We start from the raw sequence: 22,760 nt of genomic DNA, 5'->3' as shown, positions 1-22,760 counted from the left end.
CAAGCTACGCATACTTAAAGGCTAGATGGCGATTTGTGTATTGTCGTAATATATTCATTTATTAAATGTTTAAAAGTGTATTTTACATCGTCTAACATTTTTAATTACTCACCAACATCAACAACAACGACCTCCCTGGCACAGTGGTGAGCGCTGTGGTCTGATTAAGGAGGTTGATCTCCGACGGGGAAACTTTGAGAGTTTGTAATTTGTAGTCTATTTCTTCCCGGTCTAGTGCTAGGCTGTGGCCGTGGCTAGTTACCACCCTACAGTCAAAGACGTGCCACCAAGCGTTCCGGTACGATACCACTTTGAAACCCTTTTGCGATATCCTAAAACGACCTAACTGGTTAGCCCGCTACCATCTCACACTCCACCATGGAACTTACCACCAAGTGAGATTTCAGTCAAGGGCTAACATCTAGTCGAATAAAAAAAAACTAGGAACGTGTTTATTCACAGATGGTTACATGAAGAAGAATAATAATACAACTGAATTCTGCGTCTATTTGCTTTTTCTTAGGGAGTCTTAGTACAAACCCCAAAACAAAAATTTTAACTAGTAAAGCAAGTTTCGAATCACTAACTCCCTGAATCGTAATCGAATTCGCTAACCACTAGGTCATTCTGAAATACAAGATAAAATCTTTAACCTACCGCCATGTTGATAAAAATCTAAAACGCTATTAGTATTCTAAAAGGCCTCATACGGGCTTGATATCATCAAATCTTTATCATCCATAAGGGTTCAATAAGCAATATAAAAACACACGCTTTTTGGATTAAGCCACAGTATTGCCACAGTCACCTAGTAATAAAGTTGTATTTAAAGAAAATTAAAAGATAACAATGGTTTTTAAATCGGCCCACGTCCTAGGCGCATTCTGCCTAATCTACGTTTTAATTGTAGTCGAAAGTTCGTTTATAAAACCAAATAATGTTCCAAGAGTTGGTCGCAGTAGTGAGAGCGATCCTTTCGACCAAGGTTTGATGGGATATGTTATAAAAACTATTCCGAGTAAAACTATACCGAGGATGGGCCGAAGGAATTTTGATTCTGTAAGTATTTGTTTTTTTAAAGTAGGCACTACATTAGGTAGTAAGTGCCCCATCCCACTGGGAGCAATTAACAATTAATAAGCAATTATTCCACTACGAGTTAGCCCTTGAACGTCACATCTAATGGTAATTCGTGATGCAGCCTAATATAGTAGCGGTCTATCGTGTTAAAGGTATGTCAGTTATAAGCCCTACACGTAATTGGTTTCTACGCGACATAATACCGGAACGCGATATTGCTTAGCGGCACCTCTTTGTCGTTTTTTTCCGCCGAACCCGGGCATCTCATCAGACCACAGCGCTCACAACTGTGCCAAGGAAATCGACAACAGTCGTTGGTCAACCAGTTGCGTCGCGGCTGCACATCTGTCGACTAGGATGGGGCAGGTGTCATTTTACTCCCCGGCGAAAGGTCCACATCTTAACAACTCTCCTAGCATTGGCACTTAGGTGCAAATAATATCCAAATAATAAACGGGGGTAAACTTCTTCTATCCCCAGCGCTAAGGTATCAAATAAAAAGGGAATTTATTCACATAAAATATTAACTCGTATTGTTAATGGTTTGTTTGCTTGTCCTTCTTTCACGCCCTAAGTACCTAAAGCAACCAATCCCTAACTTAAAAACCAAGTAAATAGAAAGGTAGGAGTTTTTTTTCCTGTGATAAAAACGGTTCACAAGGGATGTGTAAAAATATGTAAAAGCGCGAATGAAGCTATAGCTAGTGCAAAATATATAAAGTATTTTTTTTTAAGGTAAACCGCTACGATATTCCAAAGTTATATCAAGAGTCTGAAGAGAATTTAAAGTTTTTAAACGGTAAGATATTTTGAATGAAGAACGAACTTTTCGGAGTTCTGTGCGTTTTTTATTTAATAAATTTATAATATCACTTGCTGTAGCGGAGAAGGAAAACATTGTAAAGAAATCTGCATGCCGGAGAGTGTCTATCTCAAAGGTGTGTGAAGTCTACAAATCCGCACTTGGCCAGCGTGGTCGACTATGCCCTAAACCCTCCTCATTCTGAGAGGAGACCCGTACCCTGTAGTGGGCCGGTAATGGGTTGATCATGATGATGATGATAATATAACGAACATGTGGCCTTGGGTTCTATTCCGAGGTCAGAATCGATGCAATACGGCCGAAGAAATTTTGGTTTCCGATCATGTCATAAGTGGCGATGGTTGTAGATGTGTCAATGGAGCAACTCGCGTTCGAACCCCGTTTCGGGCGGACGGGTAATGCCCGTTTTCCCTAAACATACGAATCGCCTTATTCGGATGCCCAGGGATTTAGGTGATTTTTAGCGAAAAAATCGTCTTATGGGATGTCTATCGAATTTAGGCGATACCTAAAGTTCCGACACCGATTCGGCGGATCGTAAAGTTTTAGGGACTCGTAAACTGACACTTTACAGATAAAAAAAAAATATGTTCGGTTAAAAATATGATAATACAAACCCAGTGATGGTGAAAATCGGTTGGTGAAAGGTAAAGGCATTAATCATTATTAACCATTAATCTTTTAGCAACTCTACAGGCCAATAAAAATGATATGTTTTTTATTTTTCTAACAAGATCTCAGTAGGTATCGAATAGAAAGATAACCTCACAGAAGCACTCCATGCCCAGCTGTGCTTACACTTTATGAAATTAATAAAAATACTTTACTTTGCAGATGAAGATATTTCCCGACTGACACAAGAGCAGGAGAATTCTTATGGAAGTCGATAAGATTTCAAAGACAATTACGAAATTCTGCTTATTTACCCTTATTGATACCCGGACAGTTGTTTAATGCTTATGTTCAGTCTAGTCATTGTGTTTTTGTTTCAATTTTGAGAATAAATACTTTCGCACGCTATTTTTGTATTTTCTGTATAAGTAACAGTACCTACCTACCTTCCTATCCAACTGGCTTCTGTCTGTCTTCGTAAGCGTTGGGCTAGAATCCAGAGCTGTAAACAAGTTAATAAAAAAAATGCATCAAGAGAATAACTTTTTTTTTTCTTTCATAAAAGATTGTTGTGGTACCTACTTGTGGAAACTTCTCGGCAGGTCTGCGGGGTGCGGGCCTCGAGGCCTTACCCGGGTGTTGGTCTTCAACCCTAGAAAGATAACCTAAGTCGCAGAGACGTCGCGCAGGCAACTTATTGATGATATACCTACCTAAGTATCCTTTTTCCGACGCGAGTTTTTAACAGTCAACTTAGTCGTCGATCTACTCTTACGTGGATTGGTGGTTTCCGTGCGATAGTTTCAATTGGTTTGCTGTAACTTTTGAGCTTTCTGCAGTTATGAAATTTGAGTAATGTAAATGTATAATTAACATTACTCAAATTTCATAAATAACTATTAATACATTTTTGTTTGTTTTTCGGAACTATTTGATACGTTACTATAATACTGTTAATAAATACGTTAGTTAGGAAACTACACCACTATGGAATTCAGGGTGTAGCTCTAGACTTAATGAGTAACTATCTACGCGATAGAATTCAGAAAGTCGACGTGAATGGAAAACGGTCTAATGGATCAGTTATGAAAATAGGTGTCCCACAGGGGTCTATATTAGGACCATTTCTGTCCCTTATTTACATTAATGACCTTCCTTACCTTGCCAAGGATAAACACGGGATAGTTCTGTTTGCCGATGATACATCACTGACTTTTAAAATAAATCGACGTGAACTAGCTTTTGACGACGTAAACAACTCTCTCGCTAAAGTGGTACAGTGGTTTGAAGCTAATAATTTGGTTCTTAACGGAAAAAAAACCAAGTGTATAAAATTCACTTTACCTAATGTTAAACACGTGAAAACCACTGTACTACTTAATAATGAGGAACTGAAACTGGAGGATACGACAGTTTTTCTAGGAATAACGTTAGATTCTAAACTTCAATGGGGCCCTCATGTAAATAATTTATCGAACAGGCTTAGTTCTGCTGCCTATGCGGTAAAGAAGATACGCCATATGACCGACGTAGAAACTGCTAGACTGGTATATTTTAGTTACTTTCACAGCATTATGTCATATGGAATTTTACTTTGGGGTAATGCTGCTGATATTAGCACTATTTTCGTGCTGCAGAAGAGGGCTGTTCGTTCTATCTACAAAATGGGTCCGAGAGAGTCATTGAGAGATAAATTTAAAGATTTTAAAATAATGACAGTGTAAAGTCAGTACATATTTGAAAATTTAATGTACGTCCATAAAAACATTTCTAAATTTAAGAAAAAATGTGACTGCAATAATTTAAACATTAGAAGTAAGAATAAACTTACAGTGCAATATACTAGGTTACATAAAATTCATAATTCGTTTAAAGGAAATTGCATACAATTCTACAATAAACTACCAATTGACATCTTGGAGATGTCTCTTAAAAAGTTCAAAGTTTGTATTAAACGTAAGCTTATAGAAAAGTCCTATTATAGTATAAAGGACTACGTAAACGATAAAAAAGCTTGGGTGTAAATTATTGCTCTAACCAGGTTGCTCTTCTAATAATTTAAAATTTCATTGTGAGATGGCGATAACAAAAAAAAAAAAAAAACACCCGGCTAAGTTTGTTGTGGGCTTCTTCTTAGACCGGGACGCGTTTGGAACCCTCGTAGCTTTAGTTTTAAGTTTACGAATGTGGTTATCGCCATCATCTCACTACCGTGTAATTCTTATGTACGCATCAAAAGTGCCACCTGTGGGCCTACTTGAATAAAGATATTTTTGACTTTGACTTTGACTTTGACTTTGAACTGCTTCAGACGGAGGAATTAAGACGCTATAAACTTTATAGCGTCTTAATTCCTCCGTAAAGACTTTATAGTATAAAGTCTTTATAAACCAATACGTAAACGAGTAAAATAAAGTTCATAGTATAACAAAACTAAAAGCAAGCAAAAACGAAAGCAAAAACAAAAACTAACACGAAAACGAAAGACAAAATCATGTCCCAAAATTGAACCCACCAGGAGATCACGGCTACAGCTATTGATTGATTACATACAGTTAATAATATTGTAACGTAAACCAAAACGATAGGCTATCTTTTTAGAGTTATTATTAAGTTTACAAACCTGAAATTTAGATAATACGTTACTTTCAAAGCATAGGAATCATAAAATATTGTATCCAAATTAACCCTAAAAAGGGGTCGGCAATTTGTTTGAAAGTCGCATGTTTTCGAGGTTAGAGACGCCGAGGTTAGTTATTATAAAAAAAAAAAACTTAGGTAGGTATATACCTAAACTTTTTTTTGGATATTACCTTTCAAGGTGGTAAGAATAGGAGATGAAAGTTTCTACTGACTTTTTTTAAACTTGGAAATAGGTTTATTTCCATGTATATGCATCAGGGTAAAACCCGGCGTTTTACCCCGGCTGGAAAAATTAAAAAAACACCAAAATTCGCACTAATAATCATAAATAAATTGGTTTATAATCATAGGGATAAGGATGCGCACGTACAACAGACAGAAGTGTAAAATACGGAAACCAGCCAAGCGGTGATCGCCTAGTGGGTAGGACTTCGACTTAACTTTCGAGGGGGAGAGTTCGAATCCCAGCACGCAACTCTAACTTTTCTAAGTTACGTGCGTTTTAAGCAATTAAAGTATCACTTGCTTCAACGCCGCATGCTTCTTGCATGCCGGACAGTTCTCCACAATGTTCTCAAAGATGTGTGGACACCACCAATCCGCACTGGACCAGCGTGGTAGTCCACTACGGCCTTAACCCCTTCTCATTGTAGGAGGAGACCCATGCCTTGTAGTGGGCCGGTAAGGGGTTGATATGATGATGATGATGTTATTTACAATAAACGGCCTATAATTTATAACTTTAGTGACGATTGGCGCAGTGGGCAGTGACCCTGTTTTCTGAGTCAACGCCTTGGGTTCGATTCCCACAACTGGAAAATGTTTGTGTGATGAACACGAATGTTTTTCAGTGTCTGGGTGTTTATTTGTATATTATAAGTATTTATGTATTTTATTCATAAAAATATTCATCAGTTATCTTAGTACCCATAACACAAGCTACGCTTACTTTGAGGCTAGATGTGTGTATTGTCGTAGTATATTTATTTATTTATAAAAAAACTGTAACATAAAAGCAATAACAGAAAAAAATGGAATTTCAAAAACTGATTATGAACCTGTATTTGTTTTATTCATGTTTGTCTGTCTGTCTATGTACCATGGCCGCACATCACGCTGAAATTACTGAATTAATTCAAATGAAAATTTGCATAATTTTAGTTCATACAACGAGGTAGGACAAATAATACTTTTTATTACGCAATTCAGATGAGTTCCTTTGGGAGAGGAGATTAAAATGTTTGACACCACCACCATAACTAAATCAAATGTTAGCAGTTTTAAATTATTCTTTTGTAATGGATACGTTTAGTTTTGTCCAAATTTCGTTGATATCTGCGGATAGCAGCAAACCTCTCACATATTTTTTAACGATACTGAAATCTGAATACATTAAGTGTTGCCAAATTTATGAGGACTTTAGTGCTAGGACTGAATAAAAACGGTTAAAGAATTTCTCGGTTTGAATTAAGTAATTTATTGAATTTAAGCTGGTTTTTAAATGTTGCCATTCCGTAATCCGTGTAAATGGTACCATTTTAAACAGTTTAGTAGAAGTAGAGCTTATTTAGCTGGTTCTGAGGTACTACCGCCATGCCTATTTCTGCCGCTAAGTAGCATAGCTGCAATACTGTGTTCCGGTATGAATGGAGTGGTTGCCGGTGTAATTGATGGCAAATGCGGCTTGACACCTGCGCCTCAGGTTAATGGACTCGAGGGTCGTTTCGTACTTGATTCTTGCATGCCCTACGAATTGTCAATCTGTATATAGGCGATGGTTTTTCACTTACCATCAAAGGCTTTCTCTTCGTAACGATTACTATAAAGGTTAAAAGAAAATTATTCTTAATATGTTTTTGTTTTTGTGTTGTGTTGTTGTGTTAATGTTGTGTACCGTTTTACACCGGGAATTAGCAAACATAAATTATAAAGTGTTCATAAAGTTTCAATATAAGTATTGAAAAAAAGACAAACAATTCAATTTCTTTATTAAGCTGTTTAAATAAACCTGTAATAAAAGCACTTAATAAATACTGCGTCTAATGAAACGTTCTAGCAAATACGTCAATGTCAAGCTGATTTGCTACCCGAATAATTTAAAAAGGCTCAACATTTTCTTTTCTCTCTCTTACTCTTATGGCTTTTTGTATAAAGCTATTTCATAAATGTTATTTTACATTGTTCACTTTATCTAGATAAATAGTCGCTCTGTTTTACTTCTACGATTTTGGTGGAAGTAAATTAATTTTAAAAATCGGGTTTACAACTCTAAATTATCAGTGAAATTTTTTGTAAACAACATGGTGGTATCCGCCGATATAACTTTGCCCGAGGAATCTGAATTGACAGTGGAAGAAGTCAATTTATCCACTGCTACACTAAGAGCTGGATCCTTCCATTTAGGAAAATATTGCGAACAAGCCAATAATGTAAGAAATATTAAATTTTTTTATGAACTACTCAGTTTATGAGATATTTTTGGCTAGCAGCTATATATATAGGTATAATGATTAAGAGTTGATTGCATAATCACAAGAGGTTATGTTTTGATACTTTTTCTTTTTTATTTACGAGTTGAGACATTCTGACCACTTTGGTTTCGCAGTATGCGCTATGACAAAATTGAATATGAATCCAGTACCTTTACTCCTGATTTGAGCAAAACTTTCCAGATGCAGGGATAGTGACTATGTTTATGAGGCCAATGTCATAAGCAGATAAGTTAGTTTCGTTTAAATACAAGTAAATTTAAATAATTTACTTTATGCCTTTTCTCTTCATATTGGCTTAGAGTGGGCTCTAAGCCCACATGACGACTGGCAGTAGCCATGAAGGCCCACCTTCATGTCTGCCAGTCACTAGTCAGGGAATATGTTATGTTGATATATTGGGAGGCTTAACATATTTATTTAATTGGCACAGTAGACAGTGATTGTGCTTTTTTGAGTCTAAGGCTGTGGGTTTGATTCCCACAACTGGAAAATGTTTGTGAGATGAACATGAATGATTTTCAGTATAAAGGTGTTTATCTATATATTATAAGTATTTATGTGTATTATTCCTAAGGCAATATACATACTGGTGTAATACATTTATTTTTAAAAAGAAATCACAGAACACCAACTTGAAATGAAATGAAAATAAACTTTGTTGTACCCATAGTAGCAACAAACATAAATGAATAAAAGGTACAATATGCTGCCTAATTGCTTAATGAATGCTATGGAAACAAAGATTATGTTAGAACTTACAAAACAATTTATCCAAGAAAATAACTAGTAAATAATAAATACTAACAACTAAACTTTCTCCTCCACAGCTTATTAAAATTTACTATTGTAGTGAAATTTTTTATAAAGAAACCAGATTTTTGATGTACCTTGTGAACCATTCTAAACATTTAACCAATCAGACAATTAATAGAGGCCATAACTATTAATTTATTTTAGGAATTTATGCTTTGTCGTCTTGAAGAGAATGACCCACGTAAATGTGTTAATGAAGGCAAAGCTGTCACTGCGTGCACTTTGGAGTTCTTCCGGAAGGTAAAGAAGTCTTGCCTGGCCGAGTTCAACCAGTACACTACCTGTATTGACAAGAGCTCTGGAGACTTTGGACTGCAACAGTAAGTGATGTTTCAGTGGCTATTAACGACAAAATGTGATGAAGCCTGCAAACCTGCAAACATACCTGTTAAAGTATTTTATTAAAGGTACAGAATAAGGGAATAAAGTTTGTATGTGATTAATTAAAGTAATACAAATTGCAAATAAAGTAAATTACTACAATTACTAAGACTTATATTTTATGTTAACAGCTGCCGTACTACTCAAGGAGTATTTGATGGGTGTATGCTGGAAAAACTTCACTTGGAACGACCAGGTTTTGGTTACTTCACCGAGGCAAGGGTCCATGCCACCAACAGGTTAACATTATAATTAATATTATATTGTTTGTCTAGTGGGAGACTTGGGCTTTGGCTGGTTACCACCAAGGACCAAGCAATTTATTGTTTCAGCACAAAACAGTGTTCTATTAAATAGATACGCTCATAAAGTTCACTACTCACACAGTCATTGCACATGTGTACCTTGTCCATCACATTGTTTGACAGCTACCCCCTCTGCTTGTGTACGTGAGACAATGTAAGATAAGAATTGATATTTTCTGTTTCAAGCTAATATGCTTACATATTTAATTTTTTAAATATATTAAAAAGGAATTTATTTATTCCATAAATCAATTCCCTAGATATTGATTTATGGAATAAATAAAAGCTGCACCATTATTTGTTTATATGTATATACTTAATCATTGAAGAACAAGCCAATTATTCATTAAAAGGATAAAAAACCCTTTTCTTACTTTAGATTGCTTGCAAGTTAGAAATTAAATGCCAATTTAAATAAATTTATTTTTTTAATCATTACTATTTTAATAACAATTTTTTCATATTCTAAACAAACTCTTATGTGATTCTAACCCTATTTTTTTAAGGTCGCTTAACATTAACCAGGTTGGTCTGCTATCTTTGGGAGTCCAAAATATTCGATTTAGAATTACATATCTCACTTAGCTTCCATGCATTGTCATCCAAACTATATGTTGTTACAAAATTTTACCTCATTTTTGGAGATAACTTGTTTACAATTGAGTTGCAAGTTTTGCCCTAGTCAAATTAACATGCCATCATTACAATTTGAATAAAAGATGGTTAAATACAGAATTGATAAATAACTAAGCTAATATTTTCAGGCCTAAGCCCCCAGTTGAAGAAAAGGCTACTTATCCGGATGCTACACCAGGTTTACCAGACACAGCAGAGAGGAAACCAGCCAGATTTGGTTCACGATTCTACTGGATGACCGAATAAATACCTCTTGATATCATCCATCAACTCAAAAAAAGCTAGAACCAAGAGAAGAAAAGGCCGTTAATAAAAAAATATTCTTTATATGAAGATAAAATTCAAAAAACTTATATTTACATTTTTTTTTCCGAACCTTATAACCTGCTTCGAGGTTATGCCTTACTAATATTTAATCTTTATCTTAATAATGAAAGCAATAGTGAACTGGCTAAAAATTTGTCCGTAAAGCTTGTATAAATTTTTTTTTTTATCTGGCTGTAGCTCTGGGCTCTAGCCTTTTTTTAAGACATGCATAGCCTTACGTGTAAGAAGTATATTGTGAGCTTATATTTCGATGTGGAGTGCGAGGAGACGCCATTGTTCGCGGGCCCAAACACTGGTCGGCTTATCTTTACTTGCGTGCCGATTCTCTCCAAGAGATATACAAAGAAGGTAACTTACTATTGTACTGATCACACATATAGCAATGCAGGCTCAAAGAGGTTCGTACATTTACGGGCAAAATCAGTAATTCAGAAGCCATAGCCATTTACATCATCCTAAATCGACGGCTTAGTTAAAACACACTGCAAATATAAATGTAAACTTATTCCTCGACTATCGAAAATGGCGACTGTAGTAGACAATTTCTAAAATTAATCAATGTAAATCAAGTAAAACCAATTATAAAACAATGATTTTATAAAAGTTTACTAAGAAACTTGTAATATGTAAGTTAACAGCATATTGCATGGTTTTATTTTCTATTTAAATAATGTAGTGTAATAAAATGTTGAAATTAAATGTTTTTTACTTATTATTTAATATATCAAAGTTTGTTGATGAATACGCTATAAGGCATAGGTTAAATTCAATTGACTACGAAATAGGTATGTGATATGTTTTATACGTAAATTTAAATTGCGCAACTAAAAATTTTAAAATAATGAGGTTTAGACATGGTTTAAACAACAAACTAGTTGGAGTTATTCATAACGAACCAAAGAGGTGTTATTCTTGACCATTTCGGTGGTGTTTCGTACCGCATTATACAAATAATACTCCAAATAAAATATTTATAATTATTGTTCCACGAAATAAAAAAATATGGTTGTTCTTGGCAATACGAAATAGCGAAGGAATGTCTGCAATCTCTCCAATTTACTTTTGTAAGGATCATTTGGTTTTCAGACTTCTATTTACCTTTTAATTCGTTTTCAGTTTTATCTAAGACTTAAATAAAGTAATCGTGGAAAGAACGCGTGACACGTATAGGCATAGGTATTACATATTAGGTAACCGTGTCGTTGGAAGAAGATTAAAAATACAATTATTTTGTTGTCTTATATGTTTATTTAAAATATTATAAGTATGGATTATAAATAAATATTATTTCACTACCATATTAATTGGACAATCCTTTCAGGTTACGAACATTCTTCATTCATTTGACGGCCGACTGGCGCAGTGGGCAGCGACCCTGCTTTCCGAGTCCAAGGCCGTGGGTTCGATTCCCACAACTGGAAAATGTTTCTGTGATGAGCATAGGCGTTTTTCCGTGTCTGGGTGTTTATATGTATTTTCTAAGTATTTATGTATATATAATTCATAAAAATATTCATCAGTCATCTTAGTACCCATAACACAAGCTACGCTTACTTTGGGGCTAGGTGGCGATGTGTGTATTGTCGTAGTATATTTATTTAAAAAAAGTAAAAGTCTATTTATTGTAAGTAAGTATTTCGTATTATTTGGGTTGCTAGATTCAAGACAACTTTGCGATAGGCCAGAAAGAGTCGAATAGGGTGCCAACACGACTACTACTATTTTCTAGTTTCTACACAATAATGCTAAATAAAGTAATGATAGCCTAATGGGTCACTCGAAGTGACCGAAGTGTATTGTTTGCTGCATTGTATTGGATAGTGTAGCACAGGCTCGACACTCTCACTTTTATTTGACGCGTCCACTCTCGCCTAAGCTCGTGTATAGGTACGCGGTGTGCTCGAGTAAGTGTATTGGTGTGTATGTAATATTAAACAAATAGACATAATTTAATATAAAGTATATATATATTCACAAACAGAGTTCGATCCCCGGCAGTCTAATCGCTCTGCGAGTGAATGACGCGGGACGCCGAGACGAGAGGTAGCTCTCCAAGCTCGCCGGTCGGGTGACGGTGTCAAAGTTGTCGAAATACCGTCAAACATGATGTACGTTGGCTAAAGGCTGATAAATAAGGGTTAGCTACTATGAATATAGTTCTTCATCGAAAAAAATATATTTTTCTCACGATATTCTTGAATTTAGGACTACCTGCTTTAAACGATTCAGTAAAATTTTCTCGAATTCACTAAAATTGTAATTTCATTTTTATTATAATATATTAATTTTGATAATTAAAAAAAATGTGTATTTGCAGACATTACTGAGTATTTTGTATAGTAGTCTTGTGGTTGCGTTCGGGAAACTTCCTGATATCTTCTCGTCCAAAATCTCTCAGTCCCTGAAGACTAGTCTTGATTAGTGCGTGTGTACAGTGATGACTTACGGATCATATTCATTTTCATTTTTCGGAAGGACACTTGCCGCTAACCACCTGAGGGGTTGCTACGGCGTCACCGGGGGAGTGGGGCGAGCGCGAAAGCTCGCCATGAGAAGAGCCCCAGGGCTCGACGACATCGGGGGGGAGACTTACGGATCGGAGACGTGGTCGCTAACTATGGGCCTCATAAGAAGGCTCAGAGTCACACGCTCGTTTGTGTGTCCTATGGGCGATGGAGAGCTATGCTACGAGTATCTCTACGTGATCAAATCAGAAATGAGGATCTAGTTCTACGGATCTCCGTAGGAGAACTAGAGTTACTGACATAGCTCAGCGAGTCGCGAAGGTGAAGTGGCAATGGGCAGGGCACATAGCTCGGACGTTGGGGTCTTAAGGTGCTGGAATGGCGACCGCGCACCGGTAAACGCAGCGTAGGTCGGCCCTCAACGAGGTGGACCGATGACATCAGGCGAGTCGCTGGGAGCCAATGGAGGCAAGCGGCCCAGGACCGTGGATTGTGGAACCCCCTACAAAATACCTATGTCCAGCAGTTGACGTCCATTGGTTGAAATGATGATAATGATGATGAGTCTTGTTTAAGTTGCTCGCGCTCGCTACTTGGCACGTGGATCTTTTTAAAAAATCGCTGGAGCGAGCGATGTCGAGGTGCAGCGAGTGTAAACTAGTCGAGATGAACGGCCCATCTACATGCTCGCACTCGCATAGTAATGGGATTTTTATAATGTACAAGAATACATTATTTTGTTTATTATAGGCTTGAAAGTCTGAAAACCAAGATCGCCAGAAAAGCCAGTTATTAATAAAAAGCATCTTGCCCAGACTCTGGACTCTGGAGCCCCAGAATGTAAGGGGCAAGTCAAAAATAAAATCTAAACCCATCTATGCTGTATTGCTCAGCTGTGGTATAATGTCAATTGTCATATGCGAACTTGAGTCTTGATCACTGGTCTGTGGTCTTAATGACATTTCTAAAGGGATGTGACATTGTACATAAAATATCGATTTTTAATTGATCGGGTTTTCTTCTTACAGAGAAATAATCGATTTTGTTATATTAATCGTTTTTTTCTTAATTTGCCAATTAATTTCAAAATAAACACCATAAATAGTATATAAACAACAGAAATAGTAAGTTCTTATATAATCAACACAAATTAAAGTTTTAAGAACAATCAAATGTTAAAAAGTTGAAATTAAAATGTTTTTACATCAATCAACAAAATTAAATTATTCAAAAACTAAAAATCCGTAGCCAAACTCGTTCAGGAATAGAAGCTCGTTTGAAAAATGAAGTTTCATGGTTCACCAACGAATCATTTCACATTATTGGGTTGGCATATCAACCAAATGTACGTAAAATAGTACAGTTCGTTGACTCCATCTAGTGAATGCTTGATCAAACTGAACTGTTTCAAAAGCACAGATGGATAGATGCATAGATGGCGTTAGTGTAATATTGTGGAGAGTATTCATTAGCAGTTCGCGTTCCAGGTTCTGGGTTAAAAAAAGCAAACTTAATGTTGGGGGGTTGAAGATGAAAAATCAGTAATAATTTATTGATTGATTATAAAAAAACGATTATTAATCGATTATTCATAAAAATAAAATCCAGCATTAAAATCGATTTTTACTTTTAAAAAATCGATTTTTAATCGATTATTTTTTCACATCCCTACTGATTTCTTGCATGATATTTATTGAACTGTCTGACTCTGTTTGTGATTTGTTGAAAAACAAACAGATTTCACTGGCAAAGTACATTGTGCTGTTTTGGCACTACGAAAAGCCATAAATCAAAAGAAGAAGCTACTTGACACTGGCAAAGTACATTATGCTGTTTTGGCACTACGAAAAGCCATAAATCAAAAGAAGAAGAAGAAACAGATTTATCAATTTTGTTATATATATTTGAAATATTAATTAATAAGAATAATATTTAGTTGCTTAAAATTGTGCTTAATTGAACAACCATAATTGATCACCGGTTAGCTTTCCTTATATCTAAAACTTTTATTTTAAGTGTAAAAAGATAATCAATAAATTGGACACTACTCTGTAGTCACTTAGTCAAAACATTAAGCTTCAAAATAAAGCTAAAATAATGCCAAGAAACAGGAACAAACTTTTCTGGGAGGACCAGAATCCAGGTTTCCATGGGAATAACTGGCAACATGCTTACCAAAATAACACAAACCAAAATTATTACGACAGTTATGTTAGCCCTTATTTTCAGAATGATATAAGACAAAATGATAGCAAAAATAATTTTAACCCAAATTTTCGAAGTGATGTAGGTCAAAATTTTAACAACAATTATTTTAACCCAAGAAATTTCAGTCAAAATTATAGCAGCCACAGTTTCCTAAGAAATCACACTCAAAATAGGAACAACTACAGTAACTTTCGTGGTCAAAGTAAGAAAAGACATTATGTTTCCACCAATGACTTTAACCAACATCCTTATATGAAATTCCCAAAGGTTCAAAAGAATATCCCACAAAATACTAATAGCAATGAACTTAATGTACAAAGCAATATCCCTCCAAGGCCTCTTAATATTGACTCAAATATACAAAGTAATACTTCACAAAGTTCGTTTAACAGTAATAATTACATGGATGTACAAAGGAATATCGGACAAAATATTAATACGAATGAGACTACCCATAAACCCATAAAACCGTGGTATGTGAATCAGAAAATCAATGGTGACCCTGGAGAAAATCATTACCAAAAATATGGTAAACCAAAAGTTGCATATATTACAAGATATGATCAAAAAACTAGAAATTACAACGAACAAGGATTCATAATAAAAGAGAGTTTATATCAAGATCCAAGTTTATTTTATGGAGATGGTGAAGGGTAAATAGTTTATGTTTGCATATTTTGTATCTCTGTACCATTGCATAGGTTTTAAAATGTTAGCACATTTTTTTCAGAAAAGTTGCTGACAAATTTCTTAATAACATGATTAATTGTAAAATGTTGATGTTAAAATAAAGCAATGCAATAAGCAATTCCTGGCTTTTTCCAATAAGAATCAATCTCCAAATGGTGGTAAACTCAGTATATACAAACAGTTCATAATTACATACATTCAACACTACTCACCCATTACAACGGCAAGTGTCCTCTCGGAATGAGAGAGGCCACCATGCTGGCCAAGTGCAGATTGTTAAAGTCCACATGCCTTTGAGAACATTATGGAGATGATATTTGATTAATTAGAAAATGAACATAACTGTGAAAGATATGTATGTGCTGGGGATTGATAAGGAAACTGAAGTGTTAATCAGTAGGTTAACAAAGAGATAATATATATCTTTAAACAAGCAATTACAATACAAGTATATATATAATTGGAATCTCGGAATCTGCTCCAACGATTTTCATGAAATTTAGTATACGGGGGGTTTCTGGGGCGAAAATCGATCTAGCTAGGATTCATTTTTAGAAAATGACATTTTATTTGTGTTTTCCGGTAATAACCGATTTGGTGCAGAAGAAGTTGCACGGGCCAGTTAGTTATAATTATGAATCAATAATGCTTATATATATATATATTTTGAATCTGTAATCTTTTGCAGCAAAAATGTTAACCAGCCAGATTTATGTAATGAACCAAATTCAAATGGTGAACCAATTCCTACTGAGGACTGGACTAATACATTTTGGAGGAAACATATTAACACTGGTGCACCTGAATCTTCTAATACCCCTTGTTATGCAAGAACAGTTTCCCGGAAAAATCAAAATCGGGTGGAAAAGACTTTAAATAAAATGCTAGCTAAACCTGCTGAAATGAGTAAAGGGAGAAGGTAAGTTCTACAGTGACATATTTTTTCTTGTTTATGATTAGCAATTTGCAGTGACTGCAATTTAGGCATGTTCTAAAAAAATTATATCTGTATTATGGCAAAAAGTTTACATTTCAATACTTTGTCTTGCATCATTAAGTTTGTATAAGTTGTGTGAAGGACATTAATTAAAATCTGGATTTGGTTACTCAGTTTTCGACTTATTGGTATCTATAACTTCTGCTCGGTATACTATACTTATATCAGTTATTTCATCAGTTTACTAGAAAAAATGGGATGGCAAGGAGGTGGCCTGGGCCGAGATGGCGATGGTATTGTCGAACCTATAGCACCGAAAGCTACCTACGTAAGTAATAATTCGGATGTTATCTTTATATACATCTGGCATAACTCCATTATATATAGACTGATTTGTAACATTCTTACTTTGTTCAAAAGGAGTTTTTTCTTACATGGTCCTATCTAAATTTCATATAGATTTGACGTTTACTTTGGGACACCATTCTTCAAACAATAACTGTTCAGGCACTCAGCACTCACCACTGTGCCAAAGAGCTTGTCAAAAATGTCTATGCTAGTGATGATGTATTGCCGTGTGATGACGGCAGCTCAGAGTACAGTAGTCACCATCACTCCTCTTCCAGCGGCTATCATTCAAGGTGACTAAGGGAATATTATGGTAAACAGGCAGCAGTTAACTGATAACCACTGATACACGCAATGCTCCAATGCAATGGAGTAGCAGAACAACGGGCAGCACACCTTGGCTCCTCAGCAACACTCAATTAAGCACTTGTCGGTATGCTAGGCTTCTGGAGTGAGCTCAGCTTGCTGGAGTGCTTTAGTGGGGAGCCGCACCAGCTGCCACACCTACAACGAACGGTTCAGTCCAACTAAGCTCGTAGCTTTAGTTTAAGTTAGCGAACGAAGTTATCACCATCCCCTTATTTATTTATTTATTTATTTAACTCTTTATTTGTACACCACAATGAGTTAGGATAAAAAGAAAAACAATAGAAATACAAAGACAGAAGTAGAATACAAAAGGCGGCCTTATCGCTTTGTAGCGATCTCTGCCAGGCAACCTTTGGATTAGGACAAGATGAGCGACCAGTGGCGTGCACAGGTTTTTTGACCAGGGTATGCATAAAGCAGGTACATGGCATAAAATGGAAAAACTCCCATCCAATACGGGTTATATAAAATAATTTGGGTATGCAGTGCTTTTGTGCATGTATGAAGTGCACGCCACTGTGAGCGACCCTTACAATTATGTAAACAAATATGTATGAACGCTTCATAAGTGCCTGTGATAGGCCTACATGAATAAAGAAAAATTTAATTTGAATTAAGTATGGAGACAGCCCAGGAACTGAAGAAGTAGGCAGCAGTTTTCTCCGTGCTTCTACCATCTACTGCGATCACCAACCCCGGGTGGTGATTATGGGCAAACCCTCTCATTGTGGGAGGCTTTAGTCTAGCAGTGAGTGGACTATATTATACAATGTGTAAATATAAACCGAAATAATACTTAACAGACTTTAGAGATACATTATGTACTGTCTGGGAGACTTATCAAAAACCTAATATTGTTTCAGTAAACCACTACCATAGGTTTACAGAAAGGTATCAGATACCCATTACATGCAACATTAAAATCATGTGACTCCTGTAAGTTTATTAAGTACGCGACTAGTAGGTACTATGCGCTTGCCGGACTTTTATCTTCGATAGGGGGATGTAGTTTAATTATTATTTAATAAATACTTTTACAATTTTACAAATAATCCCAATGTTATTGTAATAAATGAGATTATGATGCGTGCACTTTTGGATTTTCCAACTATTTCTTAATCATGTTACATGCTGTATTTTATATAGCCTATTAATTGATGATGATGTAGATATTTTTATTGCTATGGATACAATAAACATAGCAATATATACTAAATCTTTCTCTGAGACACACTTTTAAAAAGACGAGTCAAATCGCGAACATTAAGATAGGTGATAAGACGGCAATACTGCAGAAAGGTCGAAAAATATTTTGATTATATTTATAATTAAAACATTTAATTTCAGGCCGTAAATACAATAGGCCTTGGTCATCTAACCGAAACCCCTGAGCCTAAAGTTTTAAAAGGAAAAGTGTTTGCACAATTAACGAAGAAGAATTTAAAACGCCCCGAGTTCCAGGAAAAGTTGTACATGAACCTGCTGTTCTACATTTTGGAATTCGTCAAGAACGATACGGAAAACAAAATCGTTTTCGAACCGCGTTTATGTAAACTGGAGAGGAAAGTCATTCATATACTTGTTGAGAAATTAAGGTGCGTACAGTCAAATTACATTAAATATTGGTACGAGTATTGGTCATTTGTTAGGAATTCGGCTTCTGTATTTTTTTTTTTTTTTAATTTAGTCTTTCTGTTAGTAATAATTGATGGAGCAAGCAAGTGGCCCACCTGATGGTAAGTGTTAAACCAAAAAAAATACTTCGCAGGACATGCGAGGAACATTGCAAAGTGCCGCCCTGTGTACATTTACCTAAGGCCTCGTGTGCTTATAATTACGCCGGCAACCAAACACTTCAGATCCAAACAGTGCAATGCTGCTTGGCGGCAGAAAAACTCAGCCCAATCATCTCGATCCAATACGTAAACAAAGATTTCAAAGCCCCGGTAAATTCAAACAAGTGTACGCAAGTTTTTTTTAACTTGCGTACACTCAAGTGAATTACTATTTACATTTGCACATTTGCGGCAATCTGATATTTCTCAAAACATCGCGCCACAGACTGTGTACGTTGGTTTTGACGCCATTATCAATAAAAGGCCGTTCTTTGTTAAAAGATAAAATAATATTACCATATTATAAAATTGCATTTTATACAAATTAAGATCCCATAAAAAAAATGTATTTAATGAGAAACAAAGCATGTATTGTTTGGTACCATTCTTGCGGTTGTCCTTTATCGATTTTTTTACCACTATCAGTACTGGACTATCCTATTCTTAAATAAAGCAATTGCTTAATATATAACTAAAGGAGTGCTACAACTTTCATCTACTGCGACCCTTCAGCCCGTAGTGATTATTAGCAAACCCTCCCGCTGGAGAGGGCTTTTGAATTTTGAATTTTTTGGAGTTTGCGGTGGGCTGTTAAAGTGGTGGTGGTATCACCTAACGAACCTAGTAGGTTCGGTTTCGGCTTCCCACCTCTGAACTTTACGGAGTTTACTGTACTTTATGTGCGTTTTTTAATTTAAACAATTTCCCGTTTTCACTAAACATAGGGATCGAATAAATAGGATGCCGAATGATTTCGGCGGTGTTTGTAGAAAAGAAAATGTTTCAATCTCTTAAGATTAGCGGTACTTATTAAGGCATTACATAAATATAACTTCTCTAAGTTATGTGGGTTTTAAGTAATTAAAATAAAACTTGCGGCGAAGGAGAACAGCATGAGAGTTCTATGATAATGTTCTCAAGGGCGTTTGATCTACCAACCCGCACTTGACCAGCGTGGTGGGCTACGGCTTATACCCTTCTCATCCTGGGAGAAGACCTGTGCCCTGTAGTGGGACGGTAATGGGTTAACGCAACAGAAACTCATCATCTGTGAAAATATCTACGGTCTACCTATAACGGTTCTTGAGAAACAGTTGACAGACGTACAGACTGATAGGACGGACAGTGGAGTCTTGTAAGGTACCCGTATTCATACAAACTCAGTTAGTTACTCAGTTAGCTATCATCACCGCTTAGAGCAAAATAGTCATAATCTAGCTCTGATTTTTCAAAGAAAATAGGTTCCTCGCGAATAAATAATTTAAATTTTTAAAGGGAAAGCGACGATTTGGACGATTTAAGTGGTATGGAAAATTTTAATGAGAAACATCTGGAGGTGGTCAAAGATATTTGGGTGCATAACTACTACGACCTGTGGACTGAGAGCGAAGGCTCATGTAAGAATCGGTAAGTTTTTAGCAGATTTCTTCTTCGTGTATGCTTATATCGTGATCAGTAGAACCGTTGGGCGACCTCCCTGGTAGTGAGCAATGTGGTATTATAAGTGGGTGGTTCTATTTTCGACGGGGGCAATTTGGAAATTTTCTGTTTTATTTTTCCGCACTGGTAGGATTCGGCCGTGGCTAGTTACCACCCTACCGACGAAGACGTGCCGATAAGATATTTAGCGCTCCGGTTTGATGTAGTGTGGAAACCATAGTGTTTGGTTTAATAGCAACTGTCTTACATCGTAACAGGCTAGCCCACTACCATTACCACTTATCATCAGGTGAGATTGCAATTATAGGCTAACTTTTAGTGGATTAAAATTAAACTGTCTGTACGAAGCCTTGAGGCTTTCGCTAGCTTATCGAATCAAGTCAATTCCAATTTCGATACTGTACAGTAGACTTAAGGACACTTGTAGCCCTCACCATCTGTCCAAGCCAATGTATATATACTACAAAATTCTATTGACTGATTGTGAATCAATGCCGCGTAAACACACATGGGTTTAATATAACTGGCATACAACTAACAGGGTTGTACCTACTATCTACCCGTTTCCAAAAAAACCTAGGAACCGTCTTAATCGAATGCCTCGTGATTTAAGTGATTCCTAGAAAAAAATAACGTTTCACGAAATCTTACGTGATGTCTAACGACGTTAGGGGCTGTCTATAGTTACTACGCAGTAAATAACAGCATTAATTCAAATGGATGCTGTCTTTTACTGCTAAAACCCCGAAAATACGTTTTTTATTATGTATGCAACTTACGTTTGTATGTTAACAATTAGGTATTATAATACTCATGTTTACCTATTATCACACTCGGCTGTGCATCATTCGTGTTTTATATCCGGCATTACACAACAGTTGCATAAATAACTAATTTTCCGTATTGAAAAATTACGACTCACATTTGACCATTTTCGACTTGTTTCAGTCGCCTTGGTATTTTTAAAGAAGCACCTGCTCATGTTTATATGTTAACACCTGAGAATTTGAGAGAAGATTATGAGAAAACAGATAAAGTTAAAAAACATGGAATTCACCGTAATATAAAAGAAGAAAACGATCTTGATAATGAAAATCAGACATTTGTAAATGATGAGGACGATTTTGATTCTGACAGTGTTAATATCGAAGAAGAAAAAGATAATATTATTATTGGTAAAGGAAACGTGAATAATACAGAAACAAATTCAGAAAATGAAAATAACACATCGGAAAAGGTTACTACAGATTACATTTGTATTAAAAAAGAACAAAATGTGGAAGAAATTAAAGAACTCAAAGTTAAGAAAGAACAGACATCACATGGTGTTAGTTTTTGTGTAGAAAGTAAACCAACAATGGAAATGTATTTTGAAACCATGAAAAATGTTGATGTAAAACTATCAGATAGTATTTTAGGTAAAATAGTTCTATACTTTAAAGAATTCTGTGATGATGACAGATTCACAGAATTCCGCTTCCTTGGACCTTTCAATGATGGAGAAATTGAAAACATAAATTTATTTTTCAACATTTGTTTGAAACTTGATGAAAATGAGAGCGCCGAAAAGATTGAATTGACAAAATTGTTCGATGAAAATTTGCTGAATGTACACGAAGACAATAATGGGAAGAGATTGTAAGTATTATAAATAACTTTTATTTTATTTCATCATCATGCTCAAACTATAAAACTTTTTTATACCATAAAACCCAATACATGTATCCAAAAATAGTATGTCCAACATTTGAATTTACATTGTTATCTTTATTTGAACATGCTACCCATTACAACTGCTGATGCTGGGAACAGTTTCTTTTAAGATTAGTAAGCTGGGAATAGTAGAATCGTGAACCTGATTTCAAAGCGCGAATTTGTCCACACTCCTGCAGCTAGCGCTGTATATAAGTTTTATAAAATAATAATAATATAGTACATAATTCGTGTTTCCAAAACAAGTGACATTACAAAAATGTGGGCCATCCTATTTTAACGTTTTTATATTTAGATTCTCATGAACGTCACCACAATTTACAAAACTCAAAAAAGCATTTTCTAGTTCTTTTCAATTCAAATTGTAAACTTCGATTAAAATCAAGAATGAAATTTATAGACAAACCAGACTGGTCTCTTTATATCAAGTTGGCTCATTTTTATCTGTGTCTTATGTTTTTTTCTGTTTACTATGTCATCCAAAATAGGTCAGAGATATTTTTTTTTCAGCATCATAAAAGGAGGAGATAGTCAACAGTCACCATCTTCAGAGGCCGACGATGTCAAGTTTTGTGATGATACAATTTGTTTGGATTAAATGTTATCTCGTATTGTAGCACATTTTAGGCACTGTGTGCTGTCA

General features: G+C 35.6%; 3 protein-coding genes across 4 annotated transcripts; all 3 read left to right on the top strand.

Moving 5' to 3' along the window:
* The first annotated feature begins 755 nt into the window (after positions 1-755).
* Positions 756-2,860, top strand: LOC120625384. The gene is made up of 3 exons (XM_039892425.1): positions 756-1,059; positions 1,816-1,879; positions 2,738-2,860. Exons 1-3 carry the CDS (start codon positions 850-852, stop codon positions 2,791-2,793), a joined length of 330 nt encoding a protein of 109 aa, XP_039748359.1. The 5' UTR covers positions 756-849; the 3' UTR covers positions 2,794-2,860.
* Positions 2,861-7,358: 4,498 nt separating this feature from the next.
* On the top strand, positions 7,359-10,138 carry LOC120625344 (NADH dehydrogenase [ubiquinone] 1 alpha subcomplex subunit 8). The gene is made up of 4 exons (XM_039892381.1): positions 7,359-7,587; positions 8,608-8,783; positions 8,976-9,083; positions 9,914-10,138. The coding sequence occupies exons 1-4, from the start codon at positions 7,459-7,461 to the stop codon at positions 10,029-10,031; spliced, it is 531 nt and encodes a 176-aa protein (XP_039748315.1). The 5' UTR covers positions 7,359-7,458; the 3' UTR covers positions 10,032-10,138.
* A 4,343-nt stretch (positions 10,139-14,481) lies between these two features.
* Positions 14,482-22,760, top strand: LOC120625399 (probable WRKY transcription factor protein 1). Of its 2 annotated transcripts, XM_039892446.1 has the most exons (8): positions 14,482-14,557; positions 15,178-15,438; positions 16,164-16,394; positions 16,653-16,740; positions 18,477-18,724; positions 20,240-20,371; positions 21,353-22,042; positions 22,628-22,760. In XM_039892446.1, exons 2-8 carry the CDS (start codon positions 15,188-15,190, stop codon positions 22,713-22,715), a joined length of 1,728 nt encoding a protein of 575 aa, XP_039748380.1. In that variant the 5' UTR covers positions 14,482-14,557; positions 15,178-15,187; the 3' UTR covers positions 22,716-22,760. The 2 variants fall into 2 exon arrangements, with proteins under 2 accessions (XP_039748380.1, XP_039748379.1); XM_039892445.1 differs by having other exon boundaries at positions 14,482-15,438.

This window comes from Pararge aegeria, chromosome 7, assembly GCF_905163445.1.
Source record: "Pararge aegeria chromosome 7, ilParAegt1.1, whole genome shotgun sequence".
Classification (NCBI taxonomy): domain Eukaryota; kingdom Metazoa; phylum Arthropoda; class Insecta; order Lepidoptera; family Nymphalidae; genus Pararge; species Pararge aegeria.
The sequence above is the reverse complement of the archived record's forward strand: the minus strand, read 5'-3'. Positions and strand labels throughout refer to the sequence as shown.